The 25,853-nt window shown below is 37.3% G+C and overlaps 1 protein-coding gene across 1 annotated transcript; it reads right to left on the bottom strand.

The window, feature by feature from the left end:
* Positions 1-995: 995 nt before the first annotated feature.
* Nup62 (Nucleoporin 62kD) lies at positions 996-18,786 on the bottom strand. The gene is made up of 8 exons (XM_071597589.1): positions 18,697-18,786; positions 18,199-18,287; positions 17,525-17,887; positions 14,504-15,038; positions 10,209-10,419; positions 8,452-8,618; positions 6,870-6,984; positions 996-1,466 (listed from the first exon to the last, which is right to left on the bottom strand). Exons 2-8 carry the CDS (start codon positions 18,281-18,283, stop codon positions 1,308-1,310), a joined length of 1,635 nt encoding a protein of 544 aa, XP_071453690.1. The 5' UTR covers positions 18,284-18,287; positions 18,697-18,786; the 3' UTR covers positions 996-1,307.
* Between the last annotated feature and the right edge of the window lie 7,067 nt (positions 18,787-25,853).

Here is a 25,853-nt window from a genome sequence, read left to right as displayed (position 1 = left end):
TCTTTATGTGTGCTTCTGCTTTTGAATTCCTTCATAAATAAATTAATGTCTCCATGGAAATCAGTCCCAAAGACTACTTGAAATGGTCCACAACATAGGGAGATCCATTGTCCTTAATTGTCCTAAGTGAAAATGATTCGGCAATCAACATATGCACACTCTCACAGGTTTAGGCTATAAAACCAGGGCATGAAAAGTTAAATTCAAGTTAAAAAAACATCCCTATATGCCTATAATTACATCATTTCTCTAGTTAACATTGTAACAATGGTATTACAATTTATAATGTAACAATGTATTACATATTTTATGTATCCTGTGCACGCCTGGACCATTTCAGGTTGTTTTACTACTCTTTTCCAAAATTTGTCGGCAATTTTTATGTGAGGGTGGTCAGCTAAAATCTCAGGTGGTCATCAACTCATACAGATAAGGTATACTACCTACATTTAAGATAGCAAGTTATAGTATTAAACCAAAGTAACACTGGTTGCATTTTTAAAAAACTTTGGTTTCCCACTGTACAGATGTACACCAATGCTTACCTCACCTCATGAAAACAATACCAGCTTGTCAAGAAAACTATGGAAAAATACTGTGAAAAATTTAGAAATAATCTCATTTCACCATCCGAATTCCAGATGAATTCCTCTTTTGCTTTCCAAAACAAATAAAACTCTTGTATATTGACCTATTTTCTATAAGGGTCATATCAAGAGAAGTAAGTTCACCTATGCCACTGAACCAATTCAACCAGAATTCTAGAATGCAAACCAAAATAAAATAATTGCTTCTTGAAAAAAAATTGCTATATTAGTTATAAGTTAGATCAAAACTTTTATATGATCATTAACAGAAATACAGACTGAAAACACTCTTCAAACAAAGGACAAACTAAAATTATAAGACTGACTCCGAATTTTCTTTAACTCTTGAAATTGACAAAAAAATGGACACAATGGCTCAACAGTGAAAAAGGAAACAATATTATAGAATAAATTTCAAAATATATGTATATTTCGTTTTCCACATCGCACTTAAAGACTCATTTCCAGATCATACTGTCTGTTCATGCGATTGGCACTGTCAAATTCTCATACTTTAAAATACTCAAGAAGTACCTAATATGAAGTAGCACAAAAACCAGGAATTACCATATCACTTTCCATTCCCAAGGTACGGTCCATTTTCACCAGTGAGGGAGAAATGGCTACTTCATGGGTTTTTCCCAAAAAAGTCCAAGAACGACAACAGTTGTCAAGGAAGGATGGATCTCAATGTTCATAAACAGGCTGATGGAAAGCCAACTAATCAAAGTACAGGTGGCAAGCTCGATCATAGTCCCTTTTGCACAATTCTAACAGTTTCCCAACCTCCTTCGCCTTGCACTCTGCCAGATTAGTCTTGCGTTCCACCATTAGCAGCACGTTCATGTGTGCATTTAATATGCGAACTATTTGCATCACCTGTAAGGAAAATATACAATAATTAAGTTTAGTCAATGCATCGCAAGGACTACATTTCAACATCATCATATTACTTCTTAAAAATAACAGCTTGCTTAGTATCTCATGTCAATTTAAAAATGACTTTGTATTCCAAAATAAAATGGCTCCTTTTACATGATAACAAAAAATATATATTAAGAACATTATCAACTCTTGATTTGCAAAAGACATTATCAAAGTATTCATATTAAAAAAAACCATAAACACAGTAATTAACCCGAAGGTCTGTTTGGTGGGTGATGGTAGAGTTCACCCAGTACTAAGCCCAACAGCATGTGAAATTCACATGTCAGGGTAGGGGGGCCAGTTCCTTTCACTGTGCCGGTTATGGTTTCCCAGGAGGATCTGGTACCCGAAAAATCACATAGCTTGGGTGGAGCTGCAGGTGTCCAGAGTGCCTTGCCCAGGTATTGAACCCAGGACCCTCTGGACTACCGCGACCCACAATATTCATATAACAAGTAAATATTCATTTAAATAAGCCTTTGAAAACTTATTGCATAAAGGTGGTAATATGCTTAGAGAAATTACAAAACTTTACATTCTTAAGTCATTCTTTTTCCCCATATTTTCTTGAGATAAGAATCTCATTTTCTTAGATATCACATAGTTATTTCCTCACACAAAGTCCATTGTGTATGCATCTTTATTTAGGGTCGTGACTTGCTGTTATAGTGGAATTTCCTAGAAATCTGGAAATCAAGAAATGTGATTACCCTAAACACTCTGATATAAGATCATGATTATCTTGAGTAGCGTAAAGTTTCCAGTCTCATCAACATTTATGAATGTGTGACTTTCAGCAAAAAAAGAATAAGAGTGTTTTGCAAAGATGTTGAGGTGATGTCATTTGTAATTGATGAAGCGTGCTAAAATTTTAGGAATAATAATTTTTCTAGCTCTTCAAAGATACAAGTTTTAGCAATAAATGTGGTTCTGACAACAAGAGACCCCTAGCTACTTCCAGTACTATGTCCAACAACGAGGTATTTTATTCTATATGTTTTCCATTTTGACTCGTCCCCCTCTGGTACAAAGGAATGTAACTTAGGCTCCTAAATTTCTTATCCTTGCCAAACAAGACAAAATCTGCCACCCAATTCCACAATTAATTGTTCTTCAATTCCACATCCACGCCACCTACCTTCATTCCATCCAACATACTCATTCTCTTTTCCTTCTTATATATTGTCTGTCTAACATCCTCTCCTCTACATAACAGTTCAAATTAAAAGGCTAAATTTAAATTTTGCATGATGTAATGAAATCAAAGACAGCAGTGCAGTCAAAAGGAAAGTAGTCCAAAGCTGAAGAGAAATTGGTAATCCTTGCCTGAACCAAATAGTATGAACAAACCTCATCACTAGAAGGAAGATGTTCTCATTAGAAATTCCCAATGCCAACATCATTTTCCCAATCCACACGTTAAATTCCAAAATTGTTCAAAATATTTCAGTGTTTTCCACATTGTTTCTGCAAAATTTGCATAATTACTGAATTATTCCAAATCTTTTCTACAGTATAAATTTTCCCAAGTTCCCACCCTGATCTTCCCCTAGATTCAGTGAACTTACTGGTGTATGATTGCAAATATTACACAAAAATATATCTGTTAGCAAGGGAACCGATGCCCAGGTATTGCATCATGCAGTCATGAGAGAACAGAATAAGGGTTCGCCCTAATCCGTAATTTTTAGCTCCTCCTCTTTATTAGAAAAGGTGGTTTCCTGCTTATAAGAATTAATGACCATAATGTTTTTAACAGAGGTTTTTGCAGTGTTTACAATTGATATAAGGGGCTTTTGCAAGCTGCTGCATTGTCCCTAATGCTGGCACAGCTGATCCAGGAAAGCCACAACTCATGGTCACGTAGTGAGATAATCCACTTTTGGACTTTGAGAGGAATAAGAGAACATGATATCATAAACATTTTTCACCATATAATGTTAACTGTAGAAGCCTATTCTTTTTGAGAGATTTCATCTAGATGAGAAGAGAAATATTTATTTCCCAATTTACTCCTAAAGATTAAAAGTTTCGAAATATGAACATCACCTGTGTCTACTGCATGATGACATCGATATGTTGAAACATTTGTCATGTTTATATTCATAAATTATGAAACTTTTATTCAGCACTTTCATATCTTTCCACATAAACAATTCACCATATTTGTTGGACTAACATGAACACAAAATTCTTCTCCCTCAGCTTCAGCTTCTTTTTGAAAGTCGGTAATTGCCTACTCCCTTTTTCAACCATCAAATATACTTAAGGAAGTAGTGATTTGCATTCAAAAAGTTCAGATGTCTAATACTCCATATTACCATTATAACTGGAAGCAACTATTTCCCACAGTGACAGCATTGCGAAGGTTGCATTTTCCCTTATGCTTGAGTTCTGCTTTTTTTCAGTCTCATAATGTTTCATTTTTCCTAATTTTATAGAGAAGACTCACTAATATTGATTTCACTTTTTCCTAAAATTTTTTGTCTTTCATATGGCAAATGGGAGCTTTTTAAATGCTCTTTCAGTTTCATTTTCGATCATTCTCTCACATCGTTACATGGACATATTGTATCTATATTTTACTACATTTCATTTCATTCTAGCATTTGCTAGAATTATGCATATTACATTGGCAATCAAAACACCAGTATTTTTTGCCTTTGTGGATTACTTGCACAACTCTGCTCCCTCATGCCACATTTGTATTTCATTATGTCTTCAGGAAACATAACTCGTTTCACAGATTGAAATAATGCCCTATTTTGCAGAATTCATGACACAAACCAAAATAATGTTTTCATTGCTATTAAGGTACATTGTTAACCCTCTAGCAAATGCTAGTCGTCATCTTCTCAGTCGAAGTTGGGCAAAAATCTCTATCAGCAGCCTTGTTTCCATGTTATGAAGTGTAATTCATGAATTCAAGTTCAAATTCCATACTGTATGACAATTTCTCTCTAAAGATTCCATTAGGATTTTTATCATTTTAACTTTTTATGAGACCATTAATGCCTGTAATTCATTTTGATGCTATCAAAATTTTTATCAAAAGTAATGATTTACTATACCTTAATGACATTATCTTACTACTTAATGTGGAATTCCTGTAGACTCCAAGTTTATACGGAGAAATATGGATAGGGAGAAGTATGGATGAATAGGCAGAGGGCTCAGGTGTGAGTAAGGGAAGGAGAGTCCAGATGGGCAAAGCTCGGAAGAGGAGTAAGGTAGGGATATCCATTATCACCTGTCCTGTTCAATGTATATGTAGAGTGAATGATAAAGAGGGCATGGGGAGAACGAGATGGGAATGAAAGGTGGCAGCGAATTAATAAAATCAGTTAAGTTTGCTGAAGAACAATCTTTAGTTAGTCAGTCAGCCAAGGGATTGCTAGAATTTCTCAGCACATTGGAAAGTTGGTACAACAGATACGGAATGAAAATAAATGTAAATAAATCAAAGGCAATGTGGCTTACCAGGAGGAGAAAGGCTAAGTTCTACGTTAAAATATGAGGCTATACATAAACTAGAGCAGGTGGAACAGTTTACGTATCTCCGAAGTGTTTCAGAACAAAATGATCAAAGTAGTAGGAATGTAAGGAGAAGAATTGCATTAGGCAAAGAAGCTTCAACAAAGAGGAGGGAATTGATAACAGGGACTTTGAGTAAGGATATTATGAAAAGGCTCATTAAAAATTTGATATAGTGTGTAGTGTTGCACGGCATGGAAACATGGTCACTGAAGCAGAATGACAGGCATAGATTGGAGGTTTTTGAAATGTGGGTGGTACGGTATTTTGGGCGATGAGAGGGGATTGCTGGGAGAAATCATAAGGAGACAGGAAAAATTGACGCTAAACGTACTGATCGGCAGTCAAATGTTGAAGATTGTGATAGAGGGGAGAATGTTAGGCAGAAGGGAAGGGGCAGGAATAGGATAGGGATGTTGTACAAAATGAAGGAAGGTATGAGGAGATGAAGAGGGGCTTTCAGCAGATTAGGATGTTGGTTTGTGTTTTGCTTGGAGAGACAAGAGAATTATTTGGTACTTATGTCCATTCAAAACCTACCTTAACTGGTAGAAAACCTATAATAACAATTAACGGAGGGTCGACATCCCTGTTAGCCCAACTCATAATATGTTTTGTGGCAGCACCTCATGCAAGATGTAATGGAATCGTGCTACATTGCTACGTGTTACGGGAACTTTTCTAGGAAGTTCTTTCAATGAAATATTAAAACTCTGCAGCTTACTATTGACTCAAAACATTGATATTATCAAAATTTGTAATAATGGCAACTGCTTTCCATGTCTGACGTGGGAAAATTACATAAGTAAATACTTAAAAAGTATTTTTCCGGAGAATCGGCTTAGGCTTATGGGTCGGTGTAATACCCATATACCTCCAACCCATAAAAAACAGGCTTTGAGCCAGGATTTTTGAGCATATTTTGGAGTAAAAAGTGCACCTTACGGGCTGGGAAATACAGTAATTATTTCCTATTTTTATGTTATTGGACATAGCCCAGTGGGTAGAATGTTGGACTTCTGACCGGAGGCCCAGAATTCAATTCAGGGGGGATTGGGATGGTGCGGTGGCTAACTTACTGGCTTCCCACCGAGAGGGCCCGGGTTCGAATCCTAGAGGCGGCAGATATTTTTCAGTGGTATCCCAATCCCGACTTGAGGTGCTTTGTTGAGAGCACTTTGAGTGAGTACATCTGTTGGATGGGACGTTAAACTGCTGACCTGTTGGCACCTTTCAACAAGAGTTGGCTAATGCCTATGCCGGGTTTCTCTCCACCCTTACTTTCCTATCCATCCCTAATGGTGCAAATGACCTCAGCTGTTGGTCGCCTCTCCTAAAACTACTATTACTTCAATTCAGGGCTATGCCATTGATCTTCCTCAGCTCCACTCAAGATGTTCAATACTTCAGGTACCGGATTTTACTGGGATACCATAGGTGGCACAGCAAAAGGTAACCCCATACCTTGATGTTTGATTTACAAATTCAATTGGATTTAGTACTAGGCGAGCTCAACCTTCACCAATCAAACTGAACTTAAGGCTGATAACAGTGGTTTGATATCTCATAAACACTTAGACATAAACACCCAAAACAAAGTATTTTCGTTTTTAGAGAGGTAAATGGGATCTAATTATCAGGTTTCAGAAAAAGCGGTCATCCATTGACCAGATCTACCCCTTGCATTTAATGCAGATGGAATTCAAGCCAAATATGGTAACTACTCAAGAAAATACCAAATGATCATAGATCATCGAAACGCTGGTGAAACCATGTCTACTTGTAGCAAATTTAGAGTCGAGGTTATGGAGCAGTACTTACCGGATTGAACTCATCATTAGGAGGATAATTCATAGCATTCATGTGATCAACAACTTCCTTTAAATCATCTGACATAAGCTTCAACTTATAATCCAAACTCTCGGCAACCTTGTACCTGAAGATAAAAAAGAAAATTTTGATTGGAAACACAAGGAGAAATAATAGAATTGTAGAATGTACGTTTCCCTGTGCATTACTTGGAATTACTGTCTACAGTAGAGGGATTGTAGGAACTTTTCATTCAAACAAAGTCTATGTTGCAATCACAGATGAACATTTATAAGCAAAAAATTCTCCCCCAGACTGTTATGTCCAAACAACCAAAAAAAAACCTCCAAACAACCAAAAAACCAAAAAAACAACCAAATGTGCTAAACAGTCTTATGTCCAAGAAATCATTCTTAGAGATAAATTTCCAAGGTGACTTAATACAAGCCTAAAATTTCATCTGTTTCGTGGCAACTAAATGTGATTACTTGAAGAAACAGAGGGAGATGCTATGGCAGTAAATTTTAATGTAGTCATCCACTACATGTGCATTACAATGTAACAATTTCAAAGAGTCCTGGTCAAGGCAAATTATTTTTTTACACAAATTGTTGCATTGCAACTAAATATGAGATGTATAATCCTGCCTCTGCAAGCCATCCAGCAATTACACAAGAATTCAATGAATATACTGTATTTTCCCATTGATAATGTGCACCCAGAACTTTGTGGTTATCATGAATGTGTATTGATGTCACACATCTGTATATACATATATACATATATATATATATATATATATATATATATATATATATATATATATATATATATATATATATATATATATATATACACACATATATATTCATATACAAATATATTCATAATATATACAGGTATATGCGCATAAAAATTATATATAGTGTGTGTAAAAATACATCTATATTGGATGTGTTTTTGTAAAAATACATTTCTTTTTGGATTTTTTCAATTTCCATTACATAACGTGCATCGTCATTTTTTCGATCATCTGAACATTTTTGTATAGATAAAGCAAGCTTTATCGATGGGAAAATAACGTTAATTATTTAACAGATTCAGGCTCGATGTAGTTGAAGTTTGTCATTATGAGAAAAAAAAACTTGCACTTTTCCACAAATCTTTCAGTGAAAATCTGTGGAAAAGTGCAAAATTGTTTTTCTCATAATATAAATTATATTTTAAAATATATAATTGATAACAATTTTAGTAATACACACATTGGAGCTCATTGTTAGTATATTTCTCCTCAGATGTTGTTTCAATATTTTAAGCAATTTATCAAGGTTGCAATGCCATTACATTGAAATTATGTTAGTTTTGGTGTTTTTGGTCTTTTTTTTCAATTTGCTGGGAAAGAAACACAAATTTAGGCCTAATTTGTGACATTAAGGGCAGCATTAATTTGGAGTTTGGCTGGCAGTCATGCGTGCTATGAGGTGAAGCTATTGTCACAAGATCAGAAGTGATGGAGAACTGCTGTCAAAGCAACCATTCGGATGACAACTAAACAGGATGTGAAAAATCTGAAAAATACTTTGAGGGGACTTACGTGTGCTGCCTCTCAGGATCAGATGGCGGGACCGAGCCCCATTCCTTTTCAAGCCCCTTCAGCATGTAATCCAGCTCATTTTGCTGGGAGAGAATGTAATCCAACTCCAGATCCAGATGCCTCTGCTCCTTGCGAACCTTCTCAATTTTTGAATTTAGCATGTGGAGCTGCATGACATAGGAAGAGAAGGGATTTGAAATCGACTGCTTACTTCAATTCTATTTGTACATATAAATAATTAAAATTAAAAGATAAGCTCAAACAGGCACTCCTACAGGTGAAAAACTGGGACTATGGGACAATTTAAACTCGACCAAAACAGAAAACTAATTTTGATGTTATGACTGCAAATTTGTACTTTTTTATTTTGATGGGTTAAACCCTAACCTTCACACTTGTCTGACCTAAACATAACCTACTAGCATTTTGATAAACAAATGAAAACCTATGTACCATTCCACATTAATTTACTTTACATATGAGATGATAGGGGATATAAAGGCCCTACACAGGAAGGTACAAGCACTATCAGGAAGTGAAGAGGGAATATCTATTCATAATAAAAGAAAGGGAAAAAAATTAAACCAGGGAAGAGTCAAAGGAGATGGAGAGAATACATGGAGGATCTATATGGGAAGGATGTTAAGCATAAGCTTTTTAGACTTAGAAATATGATTGGACATGGATGAGGATAACTTAGGTTGAAGTATACTTCATTTTAAGATAGGAAGGACATTACGGGAATTGAAATCAAATTAAACCCAGGGGGAATAGAATATCACAGCAGAATAGTTTAAGATCTAGGAAAATACCATATGATGGCATTATACGAGGGTCATCCGGAAAGTAGTACCCGTTCGTGAAATAAAGACACAAAAGTAAATATTAACAAACATAAAAAATTTTATTTGAAAGAGGATACTTTAAACTACTTCTCAACATAATCTCCAAGCAAATTAAGGCATTTGTCATAACGTGTGACAAGTTTCTGTATTCCTGCTGCATAGTCCTTCGCCGCCAGCTCATTGAGATACGCGAGGGACCCACCTTGCACAAATTTTTGCATAATGCAGATGGTGTTTAACAATTTCATGAACAATTGTTCGAGAAACATTGGGAAAATGCTCACAGATGTCATCAATTGTGACGCGCCGATCGTTCCTCACGAATTCGTCAACTGAGCTCACCAGTTGGTCTGTAATGACAGACGGTCTCCCCGAACGCTCATCGTCGTGTGTGTTCCCCTTCCCCATGTTGAAGTTGCGACACCACCGCCGAACAGACGACTCGTCCATTACATTGTCTCCATACACCTCCTTTAATTGGCGATGAATATCACATGGGCGAACGTTTCTTGCATTGAGGAATTTAATCACTGCCCTCACTTCACAACTGGCGGCGTTCTCAATTTTTTTAAACATTGTAAACAATCACAGAAACAACACAGGCAATGCTAGCGTCACACAACTTGGCTCAGAGAAGGCAGACAAGCCACTGAAGCTATCTGACCTCGTCCAGCGGCTACTCGCGTCGTCAGCACTTCATGCGGCACGAACGGGTACTACTTTCCGGATGACCCTCGTACATCAGAACTGGCAGTGCTCTCTTTTTTGCAGTGGTTTTCTTACAGTGGAAATATTTAAATATGGTGGAAAGGTCATTGAACAATCCATATTTCTTTAAAAATATATGCATTCTACCACAGTGTGATTACATCAGTTTTATCCTTTCAACCAAATCAGACCTTTTCCATTTACCTTATCTGAATTTTCAACTATCACACGGTCCCACCCGTTCATCTCAGTCGCTTGGTGCAGAAATAATTTTTCCTGCTTCTCCAACTCCATTGCCCATTTATTGATGTTTTCCTGCAGTTTGCTGTACGTCATCACGTCTTCTTCCGTTGCCGGAGCAGGGGCAGCAACAGCAGCGGCAGGAGTTGTTGTGGCAATTGTTGTAGGCGCAACACTACAGTGGATGGATAAAATGGAAAACTTAAAACAAAAAAAAACCTAAAAGAGAACTATTGCGTGAAATAATTACACAAAACAAACTGATGGGTGAAGGTGAATGAATCATAAGTTCTGATTCAAAGACACTAGGTTAAATAACTGGCAGTGTATGCATTGTCAATTTTTCCAACGACTAAGACCCAGATAGTATGCTGGGTGATAATCTGACTGCCTGACCACAAAAAGAGGGCATAATTCTCACAGATTTGAAAACTGGGCTCAAAACCAACTTTTCATTAGGTATAGTACCAGCATATAATTAAGTACACTAAGAGGTTCATCTGGCCTGAGCCGTTGGAATGCCTTAAAAACTATAATTCCTGCTATCTAACAAAATCAAGAGATGTATTAACACTGAAACAACAGGAAAACATTCTGCCTTCCATATATATGCAGAATTTAATCACAATGATATAAATAGGTCAATGGTGGGAGGTCTCCTGGGGGTTTCTCCTATGTTTATCTTTTCAGAAGACAATTCAAAGATATGACATCAAGATTTTCAAAAGCAATCCTCTATCCTTAACACCTCCACAAGTTCGGGGCATAGTGCCCTATTCAGGGCACAGAAATTTGTAGAAGTGACCTAAAGAAAATGTATAGTATAAAAAGACTGGAACAATGGAATGGATAATTTTTTTTTAACTTCAATATCAATTTCCTCAAAGAACTAAAATAACAATATACGAGGGTCATCCGGAAAGTAGTACCCGTTCGTGAAATAAAGACACAAAAGTAAATATTAACAAACATAAAAAATTTTATTTGAAAGAGGATACTTTAAACTACTTCTCAACATAATCTCCAAGCAAATTAAGGCATTTGTCATAACGTGTGACAAGTTTCTGTATTCCTGCTGCATAGTCCTTCGCCGCCAGCTCATTGAGATACGCGAGGGACCCATCTTGCACAAATTTTTGCATAATGCAGATGGTGTTTAACAATTTCATGAACAATTGTTCGAGAAACATTGGGAAAATGCTCACAGATGTCATCAATTGTGACGCGCCGATCGTTCCTCACGAATTCGTCAACTGAGCTCACCAGTTGGTCTGTAATGACAGACGGTCTCCCCGAACGCTCATCGTCGTGTGTGTTCCCCCTCCCCATGTTGAAGTTGCGACACCACCGCCGAACAGACGACTCGTCCATTACATTGTCTCCATACACCTCCTTTAATTGGCGATGAATATCACATGGGCGAACGTTTCTTGCATTGAGGAATTTAATCACTGCCCTCACTTCACAACTGGCGGCGTTCTCAATTTTTTTAAACATTGTAAACAATCACAGAAACAACACAGGCAATGCTAGCGTCACGCAACTTGGCTCAGAGAAGGCAGACAAGCCACTGAAGCTATCTGACCTCGTCCAGCGGCTACTCGCGTCGTCAGCACTTCATGCGGCACGAACGGGTACTACTTTCCGGATGACCCTCGTATATCCTTGTATACGTGAATAAAGAGAAATAAAAGCTTGGAAAAAGGTCCAATACAACACTACACTGAATTTAGGAAAGTGGTACCATCTTTTACTGCAAATAAAACACACTGCCAATAGTTTGCACCCTCATTTCAGCGGGACATACACAAGAAAAATTGTTTCAACGGTTGGCGCAAAAGCAAGACACCCCTCCAGCTTAAGTTATTGTTCCTTTTAGTTCTTACCATTCAGAAAATCCAAATAGACGACACAATAATTAAAATAGTTACCAAAAAAATTTATTTTTGATAATTATTTCAATTTTTTAAATTAATATTTTATTATGTTCTGAAAAAAATTAATAAATGGAAAGTTACGAGTACAGTTGAACATAATACAGAACAAGGCACAGAATAGGGAGAAAAAAATCCCTATTATGAAATAAGACTCCAATCACTTTCAAAACCACAAAACTCATTGTCATAATCATTATCATTTTTCACCAGTTAGTGGATCATTTCCATGCTCATTAACATAGTGTAACAAACTTACTTTAAATTGAATTATGTAGCTTAAACTCTAGCCTCCTGCAGTTTTATTATTAGGTTAATTATTTTAATACCACCAGGCTCTTAGACTGAACTATATTGAGGATGATAGATTTTTTTACAGTCTAATGATGTGACAACAGCTTTAATTTGGGTATAAGTGTTTGTCAGATGGTTTTCAAGAAGCAAAAGTACTCCTATAGTTTACACATCTTTTATTCTGTGCATCCAGGGCCTTCCAATAGTCTGTTGAGTGTACTGCTTCACCCCAAGGAAAGAATTTGATGAGCAAATTTTCTTTGCTAAGCCTCGAGAATTTTAAGGAATTTCGTCAACATGAAATAACAGTTAATTTGTATTTACAAAAACATTCATTCTAGAAAATCTAGTTTTTCTTTATAGGCAACAAACAACAACATCTGGTATACCTGTGTAATATTGTGGCACAATGAAATCTATGTAATAAAAAATTAATTATGCGGAATATTAAGTTATGGTGTCATTTCATAAGCAATTCTGATCCATTATCCATGACACCTATCTCTGATAATAGGGCTCAAAATTTTTTTTACTGCATTAGCGATATCACTTGGGAAAAGTTAATACCCTAGCAGTTCCCACTTGGTTTTGGGTTTTGTCTTGTTGGTTGGTTTCTGAACAATTCACAAAAGTTCCATTGATCTGGGACAGCTTTGTAGGGATATTTCATGAAATGAGATGAGATTAAATTATGAATCATCAGTTCAATTCAAAATGTATGTGCAATAAATTGCAATATGCACAAGGGAAGGATTCAAGATAGCAGTGAAAGTAGGTTGGGAAAGAATAAAATCAGTTAAATTTGATGATGGTGTAGCTTTAGTTAGTCAGTCAGTCAGAGGATTGCGATCATTGAATCAGGAATTAAATCATCAGTGTTAGAAGGCTTAGGATGAAAAATCATCATATAAAAACTAAGTGATAATAGGATTATCAGGAAATAAAGTCAAGATAAACATAACACCTGGGAAACACAAACTATAACAGGTAAAACAGTTAACCTAAATGGAAAATAGTTTGAATGAGGGTAGGCAGAGTGGTGGGGACATTAGAAGAATTTTGTCAGGGCAGAAGCATTTACAAAGAGGTGAGAGTTGATGACAGGCATCTTAAAAGAATTGGCAAAGAAAACACTATTGACAAATTTGATATGAAATAGTTTTAATTGGCTTGGAAACCTTGTCTTTGAAGCAAGAGGATAGGCATAGACTGGAGGCTTTCAAGACGTGGGAGTGGAGGAGACTGGAGAAGGTATAATGGATCGAAAATTAGCTTTGAAGTACCAGGCTTAATACAGGTGGATAGATGGCTACTCAGAGAAATTCAAGGAGACACAAAAAAATTCAATGGTATTCCGAAGTCTGAAGACTTAAGATATACAGAAATGACTTGTGAAAACTTTTTTGGGGAGCATAGTTTTCTCTGGCTTGGACACTTGGTCACCGAGTCAGGAGGATGAGCATAAATTGTAGGCCTTTAAAATGTGGGTGTGGAGAATAGAAAAAAATGAAATCGACAGAAATAAAAACAAACAATGAAGTTTTTGCATGGTATAGGGAAGAGAGACAGTTGTTGTGGGAAATTTGAAGATGGCAGAACAAGTTAATGTGGTAGGCACTGAGAGGTAATAGGAGGCCAATGTTGGTTATAGAGAGTAGAAAAATGGGAAAGCAAGGCAGAGGGATGAGCTGAATAGGCATTTTTGATTGAATTAAGGGAAGTATATAGATCTATTGTAATATGTGGTACATAGTAAAGGATGCTGGGTGCCATATTAGTTAAGGCTTAATAGTACAGCAGTATCTTGTACTAGGGCCCACCAAAAACATACCCTAAAGCCAGTAAACTACTGCTAATATTGGTAAGTTTCCAGTTGAAGATAATGCACTGACCATCATCAATGCGAGAAAATGAAGAAAAAATAAATAAATAAAATAACAAGCGAACATGTGGTTTTTAAAACCATTTTAGTCAATTACAAATAAGACAAAAAATCCCTCACAAATGAATTCCAATGAAAAGTTATCAAACCTTGCACTGATTGATGTCACTGGTTGAACTGGTGTGCTAGTCACAGGGGCGACAGTCGCAGCCACTGATACTGCCGCAGTCACTGCAGGAGTGGCCAAAGGAGGTACGCTTGTCAGTGGACCAGCAAACATTGGCATGCTCATGGCAGTGGTGGTCTTGGTGACCGGGGTCAACGTCGTGGAACTGGTGGCAGTGGTCGAGGATGAAACTAAAAACTTCAGGGTGGCCAGTGGAAGGGGTGCTGGGGTCGAGAGTGTTGAGACAACAGTCGGCGCTGCTGCTGCCTGTGGCTTGGACACTGGTGCCACGCCAAAGTTTGGTACGGTCAACCCAAGGGATGGGTTAGTGACGGTAGTATTTGGAGCACTTCCGAAACTGAAGTTCAGCGTTGGCGCTGATGGTGGCACGGTGGCTTGTGTCGTTGCTGGTGCCAACTGTGGCGTTGATGTGGAGAAGCCAGGTACATTTGCGGTGGTGGTGGTGGTCCCAGCTGGAGTCCCCAGCAACGTCTGGCTCTGGGGAAGAGCTGTGGGAGCTGCAATGGGAAAGAATTTGAAGTTCAAGGTACCAATACCACATGACGTAAACCCTCAATTATTATTTGGTAGTCTACGGTTTAAGGTACAGAGTTTTGGATGGGCATGGAGTGAAAAAAACACCTACATTTCTTAGCCTTCCCAAACAAGACAAAACCTGACATTCCACACATTACCTAAAACCCATTTTTAATTCTGCATACTCTCCACCTTTCTTCATCATTCCAGACCACATGTACTCATCCTTCTCCTATTCATATCTCTCCTGCCTACAATTCCTCCTCTCTGTAACAGTCCTCAAGATTCCTTTGCCAATTTCAATATTCTATACACACCTATCCAGCCTCCTTTGGATTTCTCCCAACAATCCCCCCTCCACATGCACCATGACTAGTACTACTTTATTTATATCTCTTCCCATTCATTTTACTTTTTCAATTCTTCTCCACACTTATACATCAAAAGCCTCCAACCTATGCCAACCATTTTACTGCAACCACAATCATGTTCCTGCACTGTACAAAACTATACTCCATATCAAAGTTTTGATGAGCTTTTTCTTAATACCAACTTAACTCAACATCCCTGTCATCAATTCCCTCCTTGTGAAAGCCTCTTTGACTAATGCAATTCCTCTATCTATATAGCTACTACTTTTGCCAAATCATTTCCACGATATTCCGTTAACTCTTACACCTGTTACAGTTTTGTCATCCAATTTTAATATTTTACTTAACTGTCACCTTTCTTGAGAACCCCATTAGATTTGTTTTGCTTGGATTGACTCTCATTTACCTTATCTATAACCCTCACTAGGAATATGAAATAGCACGAAGAAATTGAGGAAAGGAAGGTATTAGGTTCCCCACCATTGGCAACACAGGCAGTCCCCTGAGTCAGCATTGAGACATCCTTGAGATTTCATTGGATTCTCATCCTTGGGATTTCATTTTAAGTTGGATTTGTACTTAATTTGAATCCCTGATGAACAATGCTTTAACCGGGTAATTTTTGAGCATTTAAGGTATATGTGACATCAGAAGCCATAGGATTTAATTGTTGGAACACACAGGTCTTCATTGTGTGTAGTTTCAGGACCAGATAAAAAATTAGCCTTGGGTTTTAATATTACTGAAAGCGAAGCTATTTAAAAAACAAAGGTGTTTTTTAAGCAAGTAATTCTCTAGCTATTGATGTGAAAGATGATTAATTTTTTTTTTACACAGCTACTCAAATGATCAGACACATGCAATGTTTCAAAAGCTTAATGTGATATACCATTATTATAATTGCATCCAATGAGCACAAATATAGGGTTATTTTTGGTGAACATTTCTGCAGAAAAAAAAACAAAATCTTATCAGCCAGAAAGAATAGTATTAATTTAATAATTTGATTTTATAGTAGCCTAATTGAGAAATGATAGTTAAAATATTTCTGTTGTGCTTCAGCATGAAATTGACAGTATAATTTCTCGGTGTTCCACCAAAAATGTAATGATCAACCACAAAAATGGTGATTTCCTAATTTCCATTCCTTTCTAATTAGGATATTATCTACATGTATGACAAAAATTTATATGGATTTCTGTTATGAAGTTTCTGAGAGTTTATATTGATGGATGTTTGAACTGGGAATCCCTAATTGACCCTTTGCATTCCAAAGTTTCTTTTGGTTCTAATGTAAGGAGAAAATACCCACACGCCATGAATCAGAACTTTGCCATAAACCTATATTATGAGCACATTTCCTCCAGATCCAAAAACAGAATTGTAGTCTGAGGTGATTCAACCCATTCTTTACTTCTATTGTAATTGCAGAATGGACAATGAGAATTGCCCCTGTAAATAAAACAAGTACCAGTAAACCACACCTTTTTAAAGGTTTCAATTTTGACCATTAGCTTGTATTTATATAACTAGTAATTTCATTTCACATTTAACCTAAGAATTTTAATGTAAGGGTTTCAAATTGATTGAATACAGTTATGACACACTGGAAATTACTTACTATAGTAGAGTTCATCTTTACTTACAAATGTTAAGCTACGGAGGATCTAAATTATTTCATCATTTTCCTCTGAAAATAAAGAACACTGTACCGTTTTCCACTTTTAAAGAAGAGATTTGCAATTACCTCAGTGTAAACTGCTTTTATACCCAGATAAAAAAATTTTGGAGGCTTGACTTAATGTTACTGGCATAAAAAATAATTGAGTTCTGACATATTCTTAATTTGGTACACCAAATTCTAGGATCAATAAAATACTAATCAGAACATTAATCACTGCTTAAGTCAATAATCCACTTTTATTTTGAAATTCGTGAACTCGGCCTCAAATGGTCCAGCAAGGAAGTGGTATAGTGAAAAAAATGAGCGGTCTTCAATGATAGCAATTTTTTTATCAAGCCCATACCTAGTTTTTTCTCCCCATGCCAAAAATTCATGCGCGAGGATAAAACTATGACCATGAATAGATACGTACCCGATGTCCCGAATGTAAATTGTCCGGTTTTAGCAATAGACGCAGTAGGAGCAGGCGCCAATGATGACAGAGGAGCTGCCGCAGATGAAACAGCTGCTGCATTGCTTCCAGCTGAGAACATGCCACCGGACCATGCTGTCCCAAACAACGTGCCAGGCTGCTGGCCTCCGAGGGTCGGGATACCCGATGGAGTGGAGGTCGCAGTCAGATTGATACTTGTTTTCACTCCGAGAGGGCTGACTCCAAAGGCTGGGGCTGCACCCAAAGGAGCTGCACCCAAAGGAGCTGCACCCAAAGGAGCTGTACTCAAAGGAGCTGCAGCTGCTGTGGTTTTCGGCGCTCCAAAGGAAAATGGTGGTGCCGCTAAACATGTTAACACGAATTTTCAATCAAACATCATACTTTGTTCATGACCCTGCTACATCACTACACGGTATGAGATCATAACATAGAGAACATGTGGCTCCTTGAACCCTTTCACGAAAAAACTAACTCATATTAGTAACAAAGACCCAGGAATTACAAAATTTAAGTAAAAATATGAAGTTCATTACAACAAAATACTTCAGGAATCGATCAGTGTAAGAAGACATACTAGAAATTGGAAAAGGAGGTACGATTGAATTAAGTTATTACTTATGATGCACTGCATTCCAATCATGATGTTATCTTACCTACTGGTGCAGTGGTATTTGGCTGGTTCAAAGTAGGGAAGCTGAAAGCGGACGACCCCGCCGGATTTGTTCCAAAGCCACTCATTTTGCTGAAAGAGAAATTAGCATTATTACAAAATGCATCATAAAAATTGATAAACAATCGAAACCCAGAGCATGAATTACAATCACGATTACTAATATGCAACTGCTTTAAACGACCACGATTTCCCTATTTCTAACTACACGTGAAGCAGTATTTTCGTTGGATTACAAAACATTTTTAAACCCTCAAGAGACTTGAGCGAAAACATATTTACTCTCTAAGTATTTAGCATCGTGATTATAAGCAGTTATTTCCATAACTCTGAAATAACAAAATTTCGAATTCAGCCTCTTGCCATTCCAAACCGACGACAGCTGATATTAGTATTAAGTAGGATTACCATTTTCTGAATGAAACGCACCACTAAGAAACAATAAAAACTGTAAGTTGAAAAGTTTTGTATCATTACTTACGCTTTTTAATAAACATGTACTTCCAATTTAACAGGTAGAGTTTCAATCTAGTTTGCCTCCAAACAAATATGTATTTCCTACGCAAAACTGACAAGTGAGTGCCACAAAAGTCTAGGATGTTGTCAGATTGACACTACGACATTTATATAAACGGTATTTCGAATTCATTTTTCAAATTAATTACGGAGTAAATTTAAAAAATATCACCATTTTATATAAAATATCGTATTAAAGTTGTACAATAAACTAATAAAATTAAAAGTCAGCGCATGGAATCCCACAATCCTTTAGCGCGGGAATTTATATTTATTTTTCTCCTAAGGCAGGGAAATTTGCATTTATGTGGTGTGTACGTATGTATGTGTAAATTAAATCTCAAATTCTACTAATAACCATATTTGAAGGCTTTCGAAATCCGTTCATTATCTTCAACCTATAAGTCAGATTTTATTCCACTCATAATTCGAGAATTGCAACAGTCACCGAAGTGCGGTTTTCACAAGACGTTTCCATATTTTGCGTTTTTTATATATTTGCCCTTTTTCCCTCAATATCGACAAAATAACCGGTATAAGCAGTTTGATCCAGTATTTTTACCATTTTAATGGTATTGAAATGGTGAACAATGTACGTAAATAGCAATGCATATATGAGTGTAAACATGGAGACGGGTTTGTTTACTGTTTCGATGCTCAAATATAAATGATGCCTTAGGTCCAACTACCACTTTTTAGTCCCGTCGTCTGCTTAAATAGAAGATGGACATAGTGATAAATGTCTTTCCTATAACTGTAGTGATTTGACCATAACATTAGTACTCTCAATTAAATAATTTGGCCCATGAAAGTAAAAAAATACTCTTTTAAAAACTATATGAAAACATCCTCATTTCATTCCGAGTTTGAGCTTCCCTTCGTCATTCACTTTATTGAAAGCTTTGCATATTGATCTTCTGATGTATGCTCCCAATGTAACAATTACCTTTGTTTTTTCACAATGTCAATAGTCCAAAAACTACTTATTTAAAACTCCTGTTATCTGGCACAGCATTGGCACATTGCCTGTTCTTTGATTTGACCTAGGTTATGACTGCTTACAGTCTGAGTTGATCACCTGTATGAGAAACGTTTAATGACACTATTAAAATTCCAAAGAAACTAGGGGAGATGCCGCAACAGTGACTTTTATCGGAGTCATCCGCTAAGATACAAAGTTTAAGATGACATCTCGATAGCTCAACTGGCTAAAACACTCGACTGGACACTGAAGGATCTGGGTTCGAATCCCTGTCAAGGCAAATGATTTTTACACTTTGAAATTGCTGCTTCGAGACACTATTGAAAGTTGTTTTTTGATCAGTATTTTATCTAAAAAAAATAGAATATTCAAGACAAATAGAAAGACTATAGTATAGAGGGACTATTTGGCAAAGAAAAGCAAGAACTACCTTTAATCCCCCAAATGCCCATTCATACTCGCAAGTATGTTTCCTACAGCTTAAGGGCTTGTCTAACTTGGAGGTGTTCCTTCCTATCTTGACTGCACATTAGTCATAAGACTTTTTATGAGGTAAGTATACCAAAAGAGAGAGATATCACAGTTTCCTGTCCCTGCCAGTCCCAATACTAAAACAAAAAAATACTGTTTCAAGCAGCACGGTTGTGTTTTTTAAATTCTGAGTAAATATGAACCTATAGAATATCATGAAAAATATTATTTATTTATATTTTTTCTATGTGATTGTCTTGTGGTTATTAAAGTGATTTTAAAAAACCTAAACTTAAAAAAACCTACATAAAAGTATGATAAACTCGCAATATGTGTCAATGTCCTGAATTCTTTCCTTATCATTGTATGGCGCCTTAAGACGAATGGATGCATGACAGAAAAGTAGGCAAGAAGGTAATTAAGTCCATTTATATCTGCTGGGTTTCCAAGCTTTAATTAGCCTCTCAGACAAGGGAATGCTGTCACTCTCTATCACAATACCACAACGTAGTTACTATCATTGAAAGAGGTAAAGAAAAAAGCAAAAGAATATAAAAGGAATGAGATTTTCAAGAAAGGCAAAGTTGTAATCATTAAAAAAAATAAAGCAATTAACAACCGGTATGGTTTGAGTTTGATAGGTGAAAAAAAGAGTTCACCTCTCATACATAGGCCTTCACCAAGGTGGGTGAAATTAACACATTAACAGGTGCATTGAAGGATCCAGGGAAATGTGGGGATTGGGGAAGCAAAACACCCCTCCCCAAATTAATTCCTTCCTCTTAAATGGCATCATCTTTTATTTATTGGGTTTCAATTATTTGTTTGAAATTACCAAGCAAGCAAAATAATTTTTTTGTCATTCTATAAATAGGTCAAGTCAATAAGTAAGTAGCTAACATCAGATTACCTTGTAACATGTTTAAAATATGTATATTTTACCTTCGAAATGTAAGATCTCCTATTTTTTTCATGGAAAATCAAATTTATTCTCAACTTTGCATACATCATTGGAAAGGTTGAGTATTTAGCTATTTTTCTACATAGTCGCCTTGAAGATCGATCACTTTTTTCATCCTTGTAAGCAGCTTTTTAATACCGGTGTCGTACTTTTCTCCCGTTGCTTTGCAAAGCCAACTGACGACTGCTTCTGCGATATAAATTCATCGCCATTTAGTGGAAGTGTACAGTGAGAAGTGTATGGGCATCAGTGGTGCAGGGAGTGTTTTGATGGCTGGAAAAACGTCCACAATGAGCAGCGGTTGGGGTGGCCAAGTTTGCCGGAATCAATGGTGGCTCCAATTGACGAGATGGTACCCAATAACCGGAGAATTACCCTTCATGAGATAAAGGAAGGCCTTAATGAAGAGAGTGGCTACTTCTCCGTGCAGAATATTGTGTCGGAGGTCCTCGGTTACAACAAGGTGTCTCACCAAAGGAGTGTGTTTGCATCATGACAATGCAAGTCCACATGTGTCACATCAAACGACCACCCTATTTAATGAATTCAGCTGGGAAATCATCGACCACCCTCCCTCCTTTCAGCCCGGACATTACCCCCAGCAACTACCACTTGTTTCCCGCTCTCAAAAAACACCTTGGAGAACAGAAATTTAAGTCAGACGAGGCAGTGCAAGAAGCAATCATCAGTTGGCTTCATGATGCAGTGGGAGAAAGGTACGATGCCGGTATTAAAAAGCTGCTTACAAGGATGAAAAAAAATGATCAATCATCAAGGGGACTATGTAGAAATGTAGCTAAATGCTCAGCCTTACCTACGATGTACATAAAGTTGAGAATGAATTTGATTTTTCATTAAAAAAAATAGGAGAATTTACTTCTTGAATCGCCCTCGTGCATATATGTTTGTTGTAAAGGCTATGTGACACCTCATGGTCAGTCAGTCAGTGCAAGATGGTGGGTATGTTGGATGAGTGTACACAAGAAGAGCAGCTGTTACAAACAACATTTGTTTCTGAACATTTGTAACATCCACCATACAGTTCACTGACAGACCACGATGATTTTCATCTGTTCGGGTCCTGAAAAGTCATTAGAGTGGCCAATATTTTGGAAATGATGATGCTTCATAGGTTACTCATTGGCTTCGACAGCAAACAAAAGACTTATGTATTGCCAGCTATTAAGGACTTGTAAAGAGATGGGATATGTGTTTCAACAGGGTGAATATGTAGAAGAGTGAAATAAATTTAGAGAAATTACTTCGAATATTATTGCCAGGACTATTGGGACCAATAACGCTAAAAGGACTAGGAAACCATGGATCACGGATGAAATGATTACAAAGATGGATGAGCGGCGAAAATGGAAGAATATAAATACAGAATTAGGCAAAATGAAGTACAAAGAATTGAACAATAAATTGAGGCGGGCAACAAACAAGGCAAAAGAAGCATGGTGGAAGACGCAGTGCGAGGATATGGAAAGTCTGCAGAGGAAGGGTGAAATCGGTGCGCTGTAGAGCAAAGTTAAATCGTTATCGGGAAGTAAGAAAGGAAGAGCTATGCTAACAGTTAGAGATAAGACGGGTAAGGTAATAGTTGACGCAGGAAAGATCCAAGAGAGATGGAAGGAGTATATAGAAGAACTGTATAGTAAGGAACTCAGACCAACAAAGTTAGACATTGAAAAAGAAAATGACGTAGAGGAAGACAGCTTAGGTCCAGACATACTAGACAATGAGATAGAAAGGGCATTAAGGGAGATGAAACTAAATAAGGCCGTGGGGGTAGATAACATTCCCGTGGAACTTTTAAAATGCTTAGGAAAATGTGGGAGGAAGAGGCTATATGGGCTGATCCGTAGCATTTATGAGGAGGGAATCTGGCCGGAAGACTTTGTGAGAGCAGTTTTAGTTCCGATTCTGAAAAAGGTAAAGGCCACGTCATGTGAGGACTATAGGACAATTAGTTTGATATCCCACGCAGCTAAAGTCGTTCTCAGGATCATAAACAAAAGGATAGAGAGTAGGGCAAATGATTACTTAGGGGATGATCAGTTTGGGTTTAGGAAGGGGAGAGGTACGCGTGATGCCATTGCAGTAATAAGATTATTAATCGAGAGGAATATAGAACACAAGCGGGAGGTATTTGCCTGTTTTGTAGATTTCGAAAAAGCGTTTGATAGAGTGAATTGGGAAAAACTAATGAGTGTGCTGAAGAAAATAGGAATAGATTGGAGGGAAAGGAGCCTAATCGGCAACCTGAACTGTCTCAGACTGCTCAGGTGCGAGTGAGAAATGGGGAGTCTGGATGGGCAGTGTTAGGAAGAGGTGTTAGGCAGGGTTGCCCATTATCACCGTTGCTGTTCAACCTGTATGCAGAGGAAATAATCACAGAGGCATGGGAAGAACTGGAGGTAGGAAAGAAAATGGGCGGGGAATTCGTAAAATCAGTTAGGTTTGCTGATGACCAAGCTTTAGTTTGTCAGTCAGCTAAGGGGTTGCAAGCATTGCTGAGTGGTTTGGAAATTCAGGACGATAGATATGGAATGAGAATCAATACAGATAAAACAAAGGTTATGCAATTTTCTAGAAAGAAAAAGGCTAAACTAGACATTAAAATAGGAGGGCAAAAACTAGAGCAGGTAGAACAGTTTAGCTATCTTGGTAGTGTTTTGGACCAATATGGTCAAAGTAGTAGGGACATTATTATTATCAGGTAATCTACCGGTTAAGGTAGGTTTTTGGATGGACATAATTACTAATTAAGTAATTTGTGACCCCTAGCAAAACAACAACATCCTACTCTACATCAGGTCCCTCTCCAGCTCTGAGTACTTTCTTCCTCCCTTCATTCCATCCGACATCCCTATCACGTTCCTTCTCTTTCCTTGTTTGCCTAACATTCTCCCCTCAATTACAGTCTTCAACATCCCGCTGCAGGTCAATACCCCCTTCAGCCACTTTTCCTGCCTCCATAGGATTTCTCCCAACAAACCCCTCTCTTCGCCCACCATACCAAGTAGGGACATAAGGAGAAGAATTGCACTAGGCAAAGAGGCTTTCACCAGGAGGAGGGAGTTGATGGCAGGGACATTGAGTAAGGATATTAAGAAAACTCGCAAAAACTTTGATATGGAGCTTAGCTATGTATGGCGCAGAAACGTGGTCATTGAAGCAGGAGGATAGATGTAGACTGGAGGCTTTTGAAATGTGGGTGTGGAGGAGAATAGAGAAGGTGAAATGGACCGAAAGGAAAACATATGAGGAAGTACTTGGTATGGTGGGAAAAGAGAGGGGTTTGTTGGGAGAAATCCTATGGAGGCAGGAAAGGTGGATTAAGGGGGTTTTGACCAACAGTGGGATGTTGAAGACTGTAATAGAGGGGAGAATGTTAGGCAAACGAGGAAAGGGAAGGAACAGGATAGGGATGTTGGATGGGATGAAGGGAGGAAGTAAGTACTCAGAAATGAAGAGGGACCTGATGTAGAATAGGTTGCTGGATTGTGTTTTGTTTTGTTAGGAGTCACAAAGTATTTATTTGGTAGTAGCCTCCATCCAAAAACCTACCTTAACCGGTAGATTACCTTATAATAACTTAAGTCCTTGTGATCAATTTCCTCCTCTTTGTGAAATTTCTTTGCCTAACACAATTCTTCTTCTTACATCCCGGCAGCATTGATCGTCTAGGCCCAACATACTGCCACGATAGGTCATATTTTAGAATAACGAGAAGATAAAAGAGACACTAAGGAAAACGTAGTGATAAGAATGGTATGGGGAAGAGAGAATTTTTCCGGAGGAATGCAAATCTTTTTGTGAATGTTCCATAGTCTCCCTTTAGTATAAGAACAACTATAAATAATGACTTACTCACGAGCAATAATCATTATCTTGTCAATTTCATTTCGGTGTTTACTTGATCTTTTTGAAGCTTTCTTTGGAGCGTTACGTTCATCTCTCATATTGATTGGAGAGAAGTTCCCCTCAAGACTGCTGAGTACATTCCAGACCTGTATCGATGGATGGGTGTATTTAATGTAAAAGCAATTGTTAAAATGTCATAGTCTTTGATCAACATTAATAATGCTTTCGGTAATCACAAAGCGATTTATTGGCTAATGATTTAAATCGCGGCTTTATTGAAAATTGTTGTTGTAATTGATTGTCAATACTTTTATGGACCTAATGCAACTGGGAATCCCAAAAATATATTAACAATGATTGGTTCACACAATGATGGTTCGTCTTATAATAACTCTTGTCGATATTCCTCATAATCCCTTACTCAAGAATGAATTCTAACGATGCATGATGAAATTGCCTCACAAATAATGGGGAGTTGAATGGATTTTGTTGGTGCAAAGACAATTCTGGGATATCAGTCAAGAAAATGGGTATATTGGACTATTTTATTGACCGACGGCACTGTAGTAAATCAACACCTTGGGAAACTCAGCGCCAAAGGTACGCTAACTATAATTGGATGCAATAAACCGTCCTTTAATCGCAATATTAAACGATCAATTGTTCGCAATTCCAAATTCGTCGCCGTACCGCCATCTTTATTGCCGCAGCAACATAGGAAGAAGTCGTGCTGCGACATTGAAGTGTTCAATTGGGTGTAATTGATGGAATACTCTGAAAAACGATGTTTCCTTTCCAATTCTGGCTAATCTTAGAGATAAAATAGAATTCCTGCAGTTTC

The sequence above is a fragment of the Hetaerina americana genome, unplaced genomic scaffold (genome assembly GCF_022747635.1).
Source record: "Hetaerina americana unplaced genomic scaffold, ioHetAmer1.1.p SCAF_9, whole genome shotgun sequence".
In the NCBI taxonomy this organism is placed as follows: domain Eukaryota; kingdom Metazoa; phylum Arthropoda; class Insecta; order Odonata; family Calopterygidae; genus Hetaerina; species Hetaerina americana.
The sequence above is the reverse complement of the archived record's forward strand: the minus strand, read 5'-3'. Positions and strand labels throughout refer to the sequence as shown.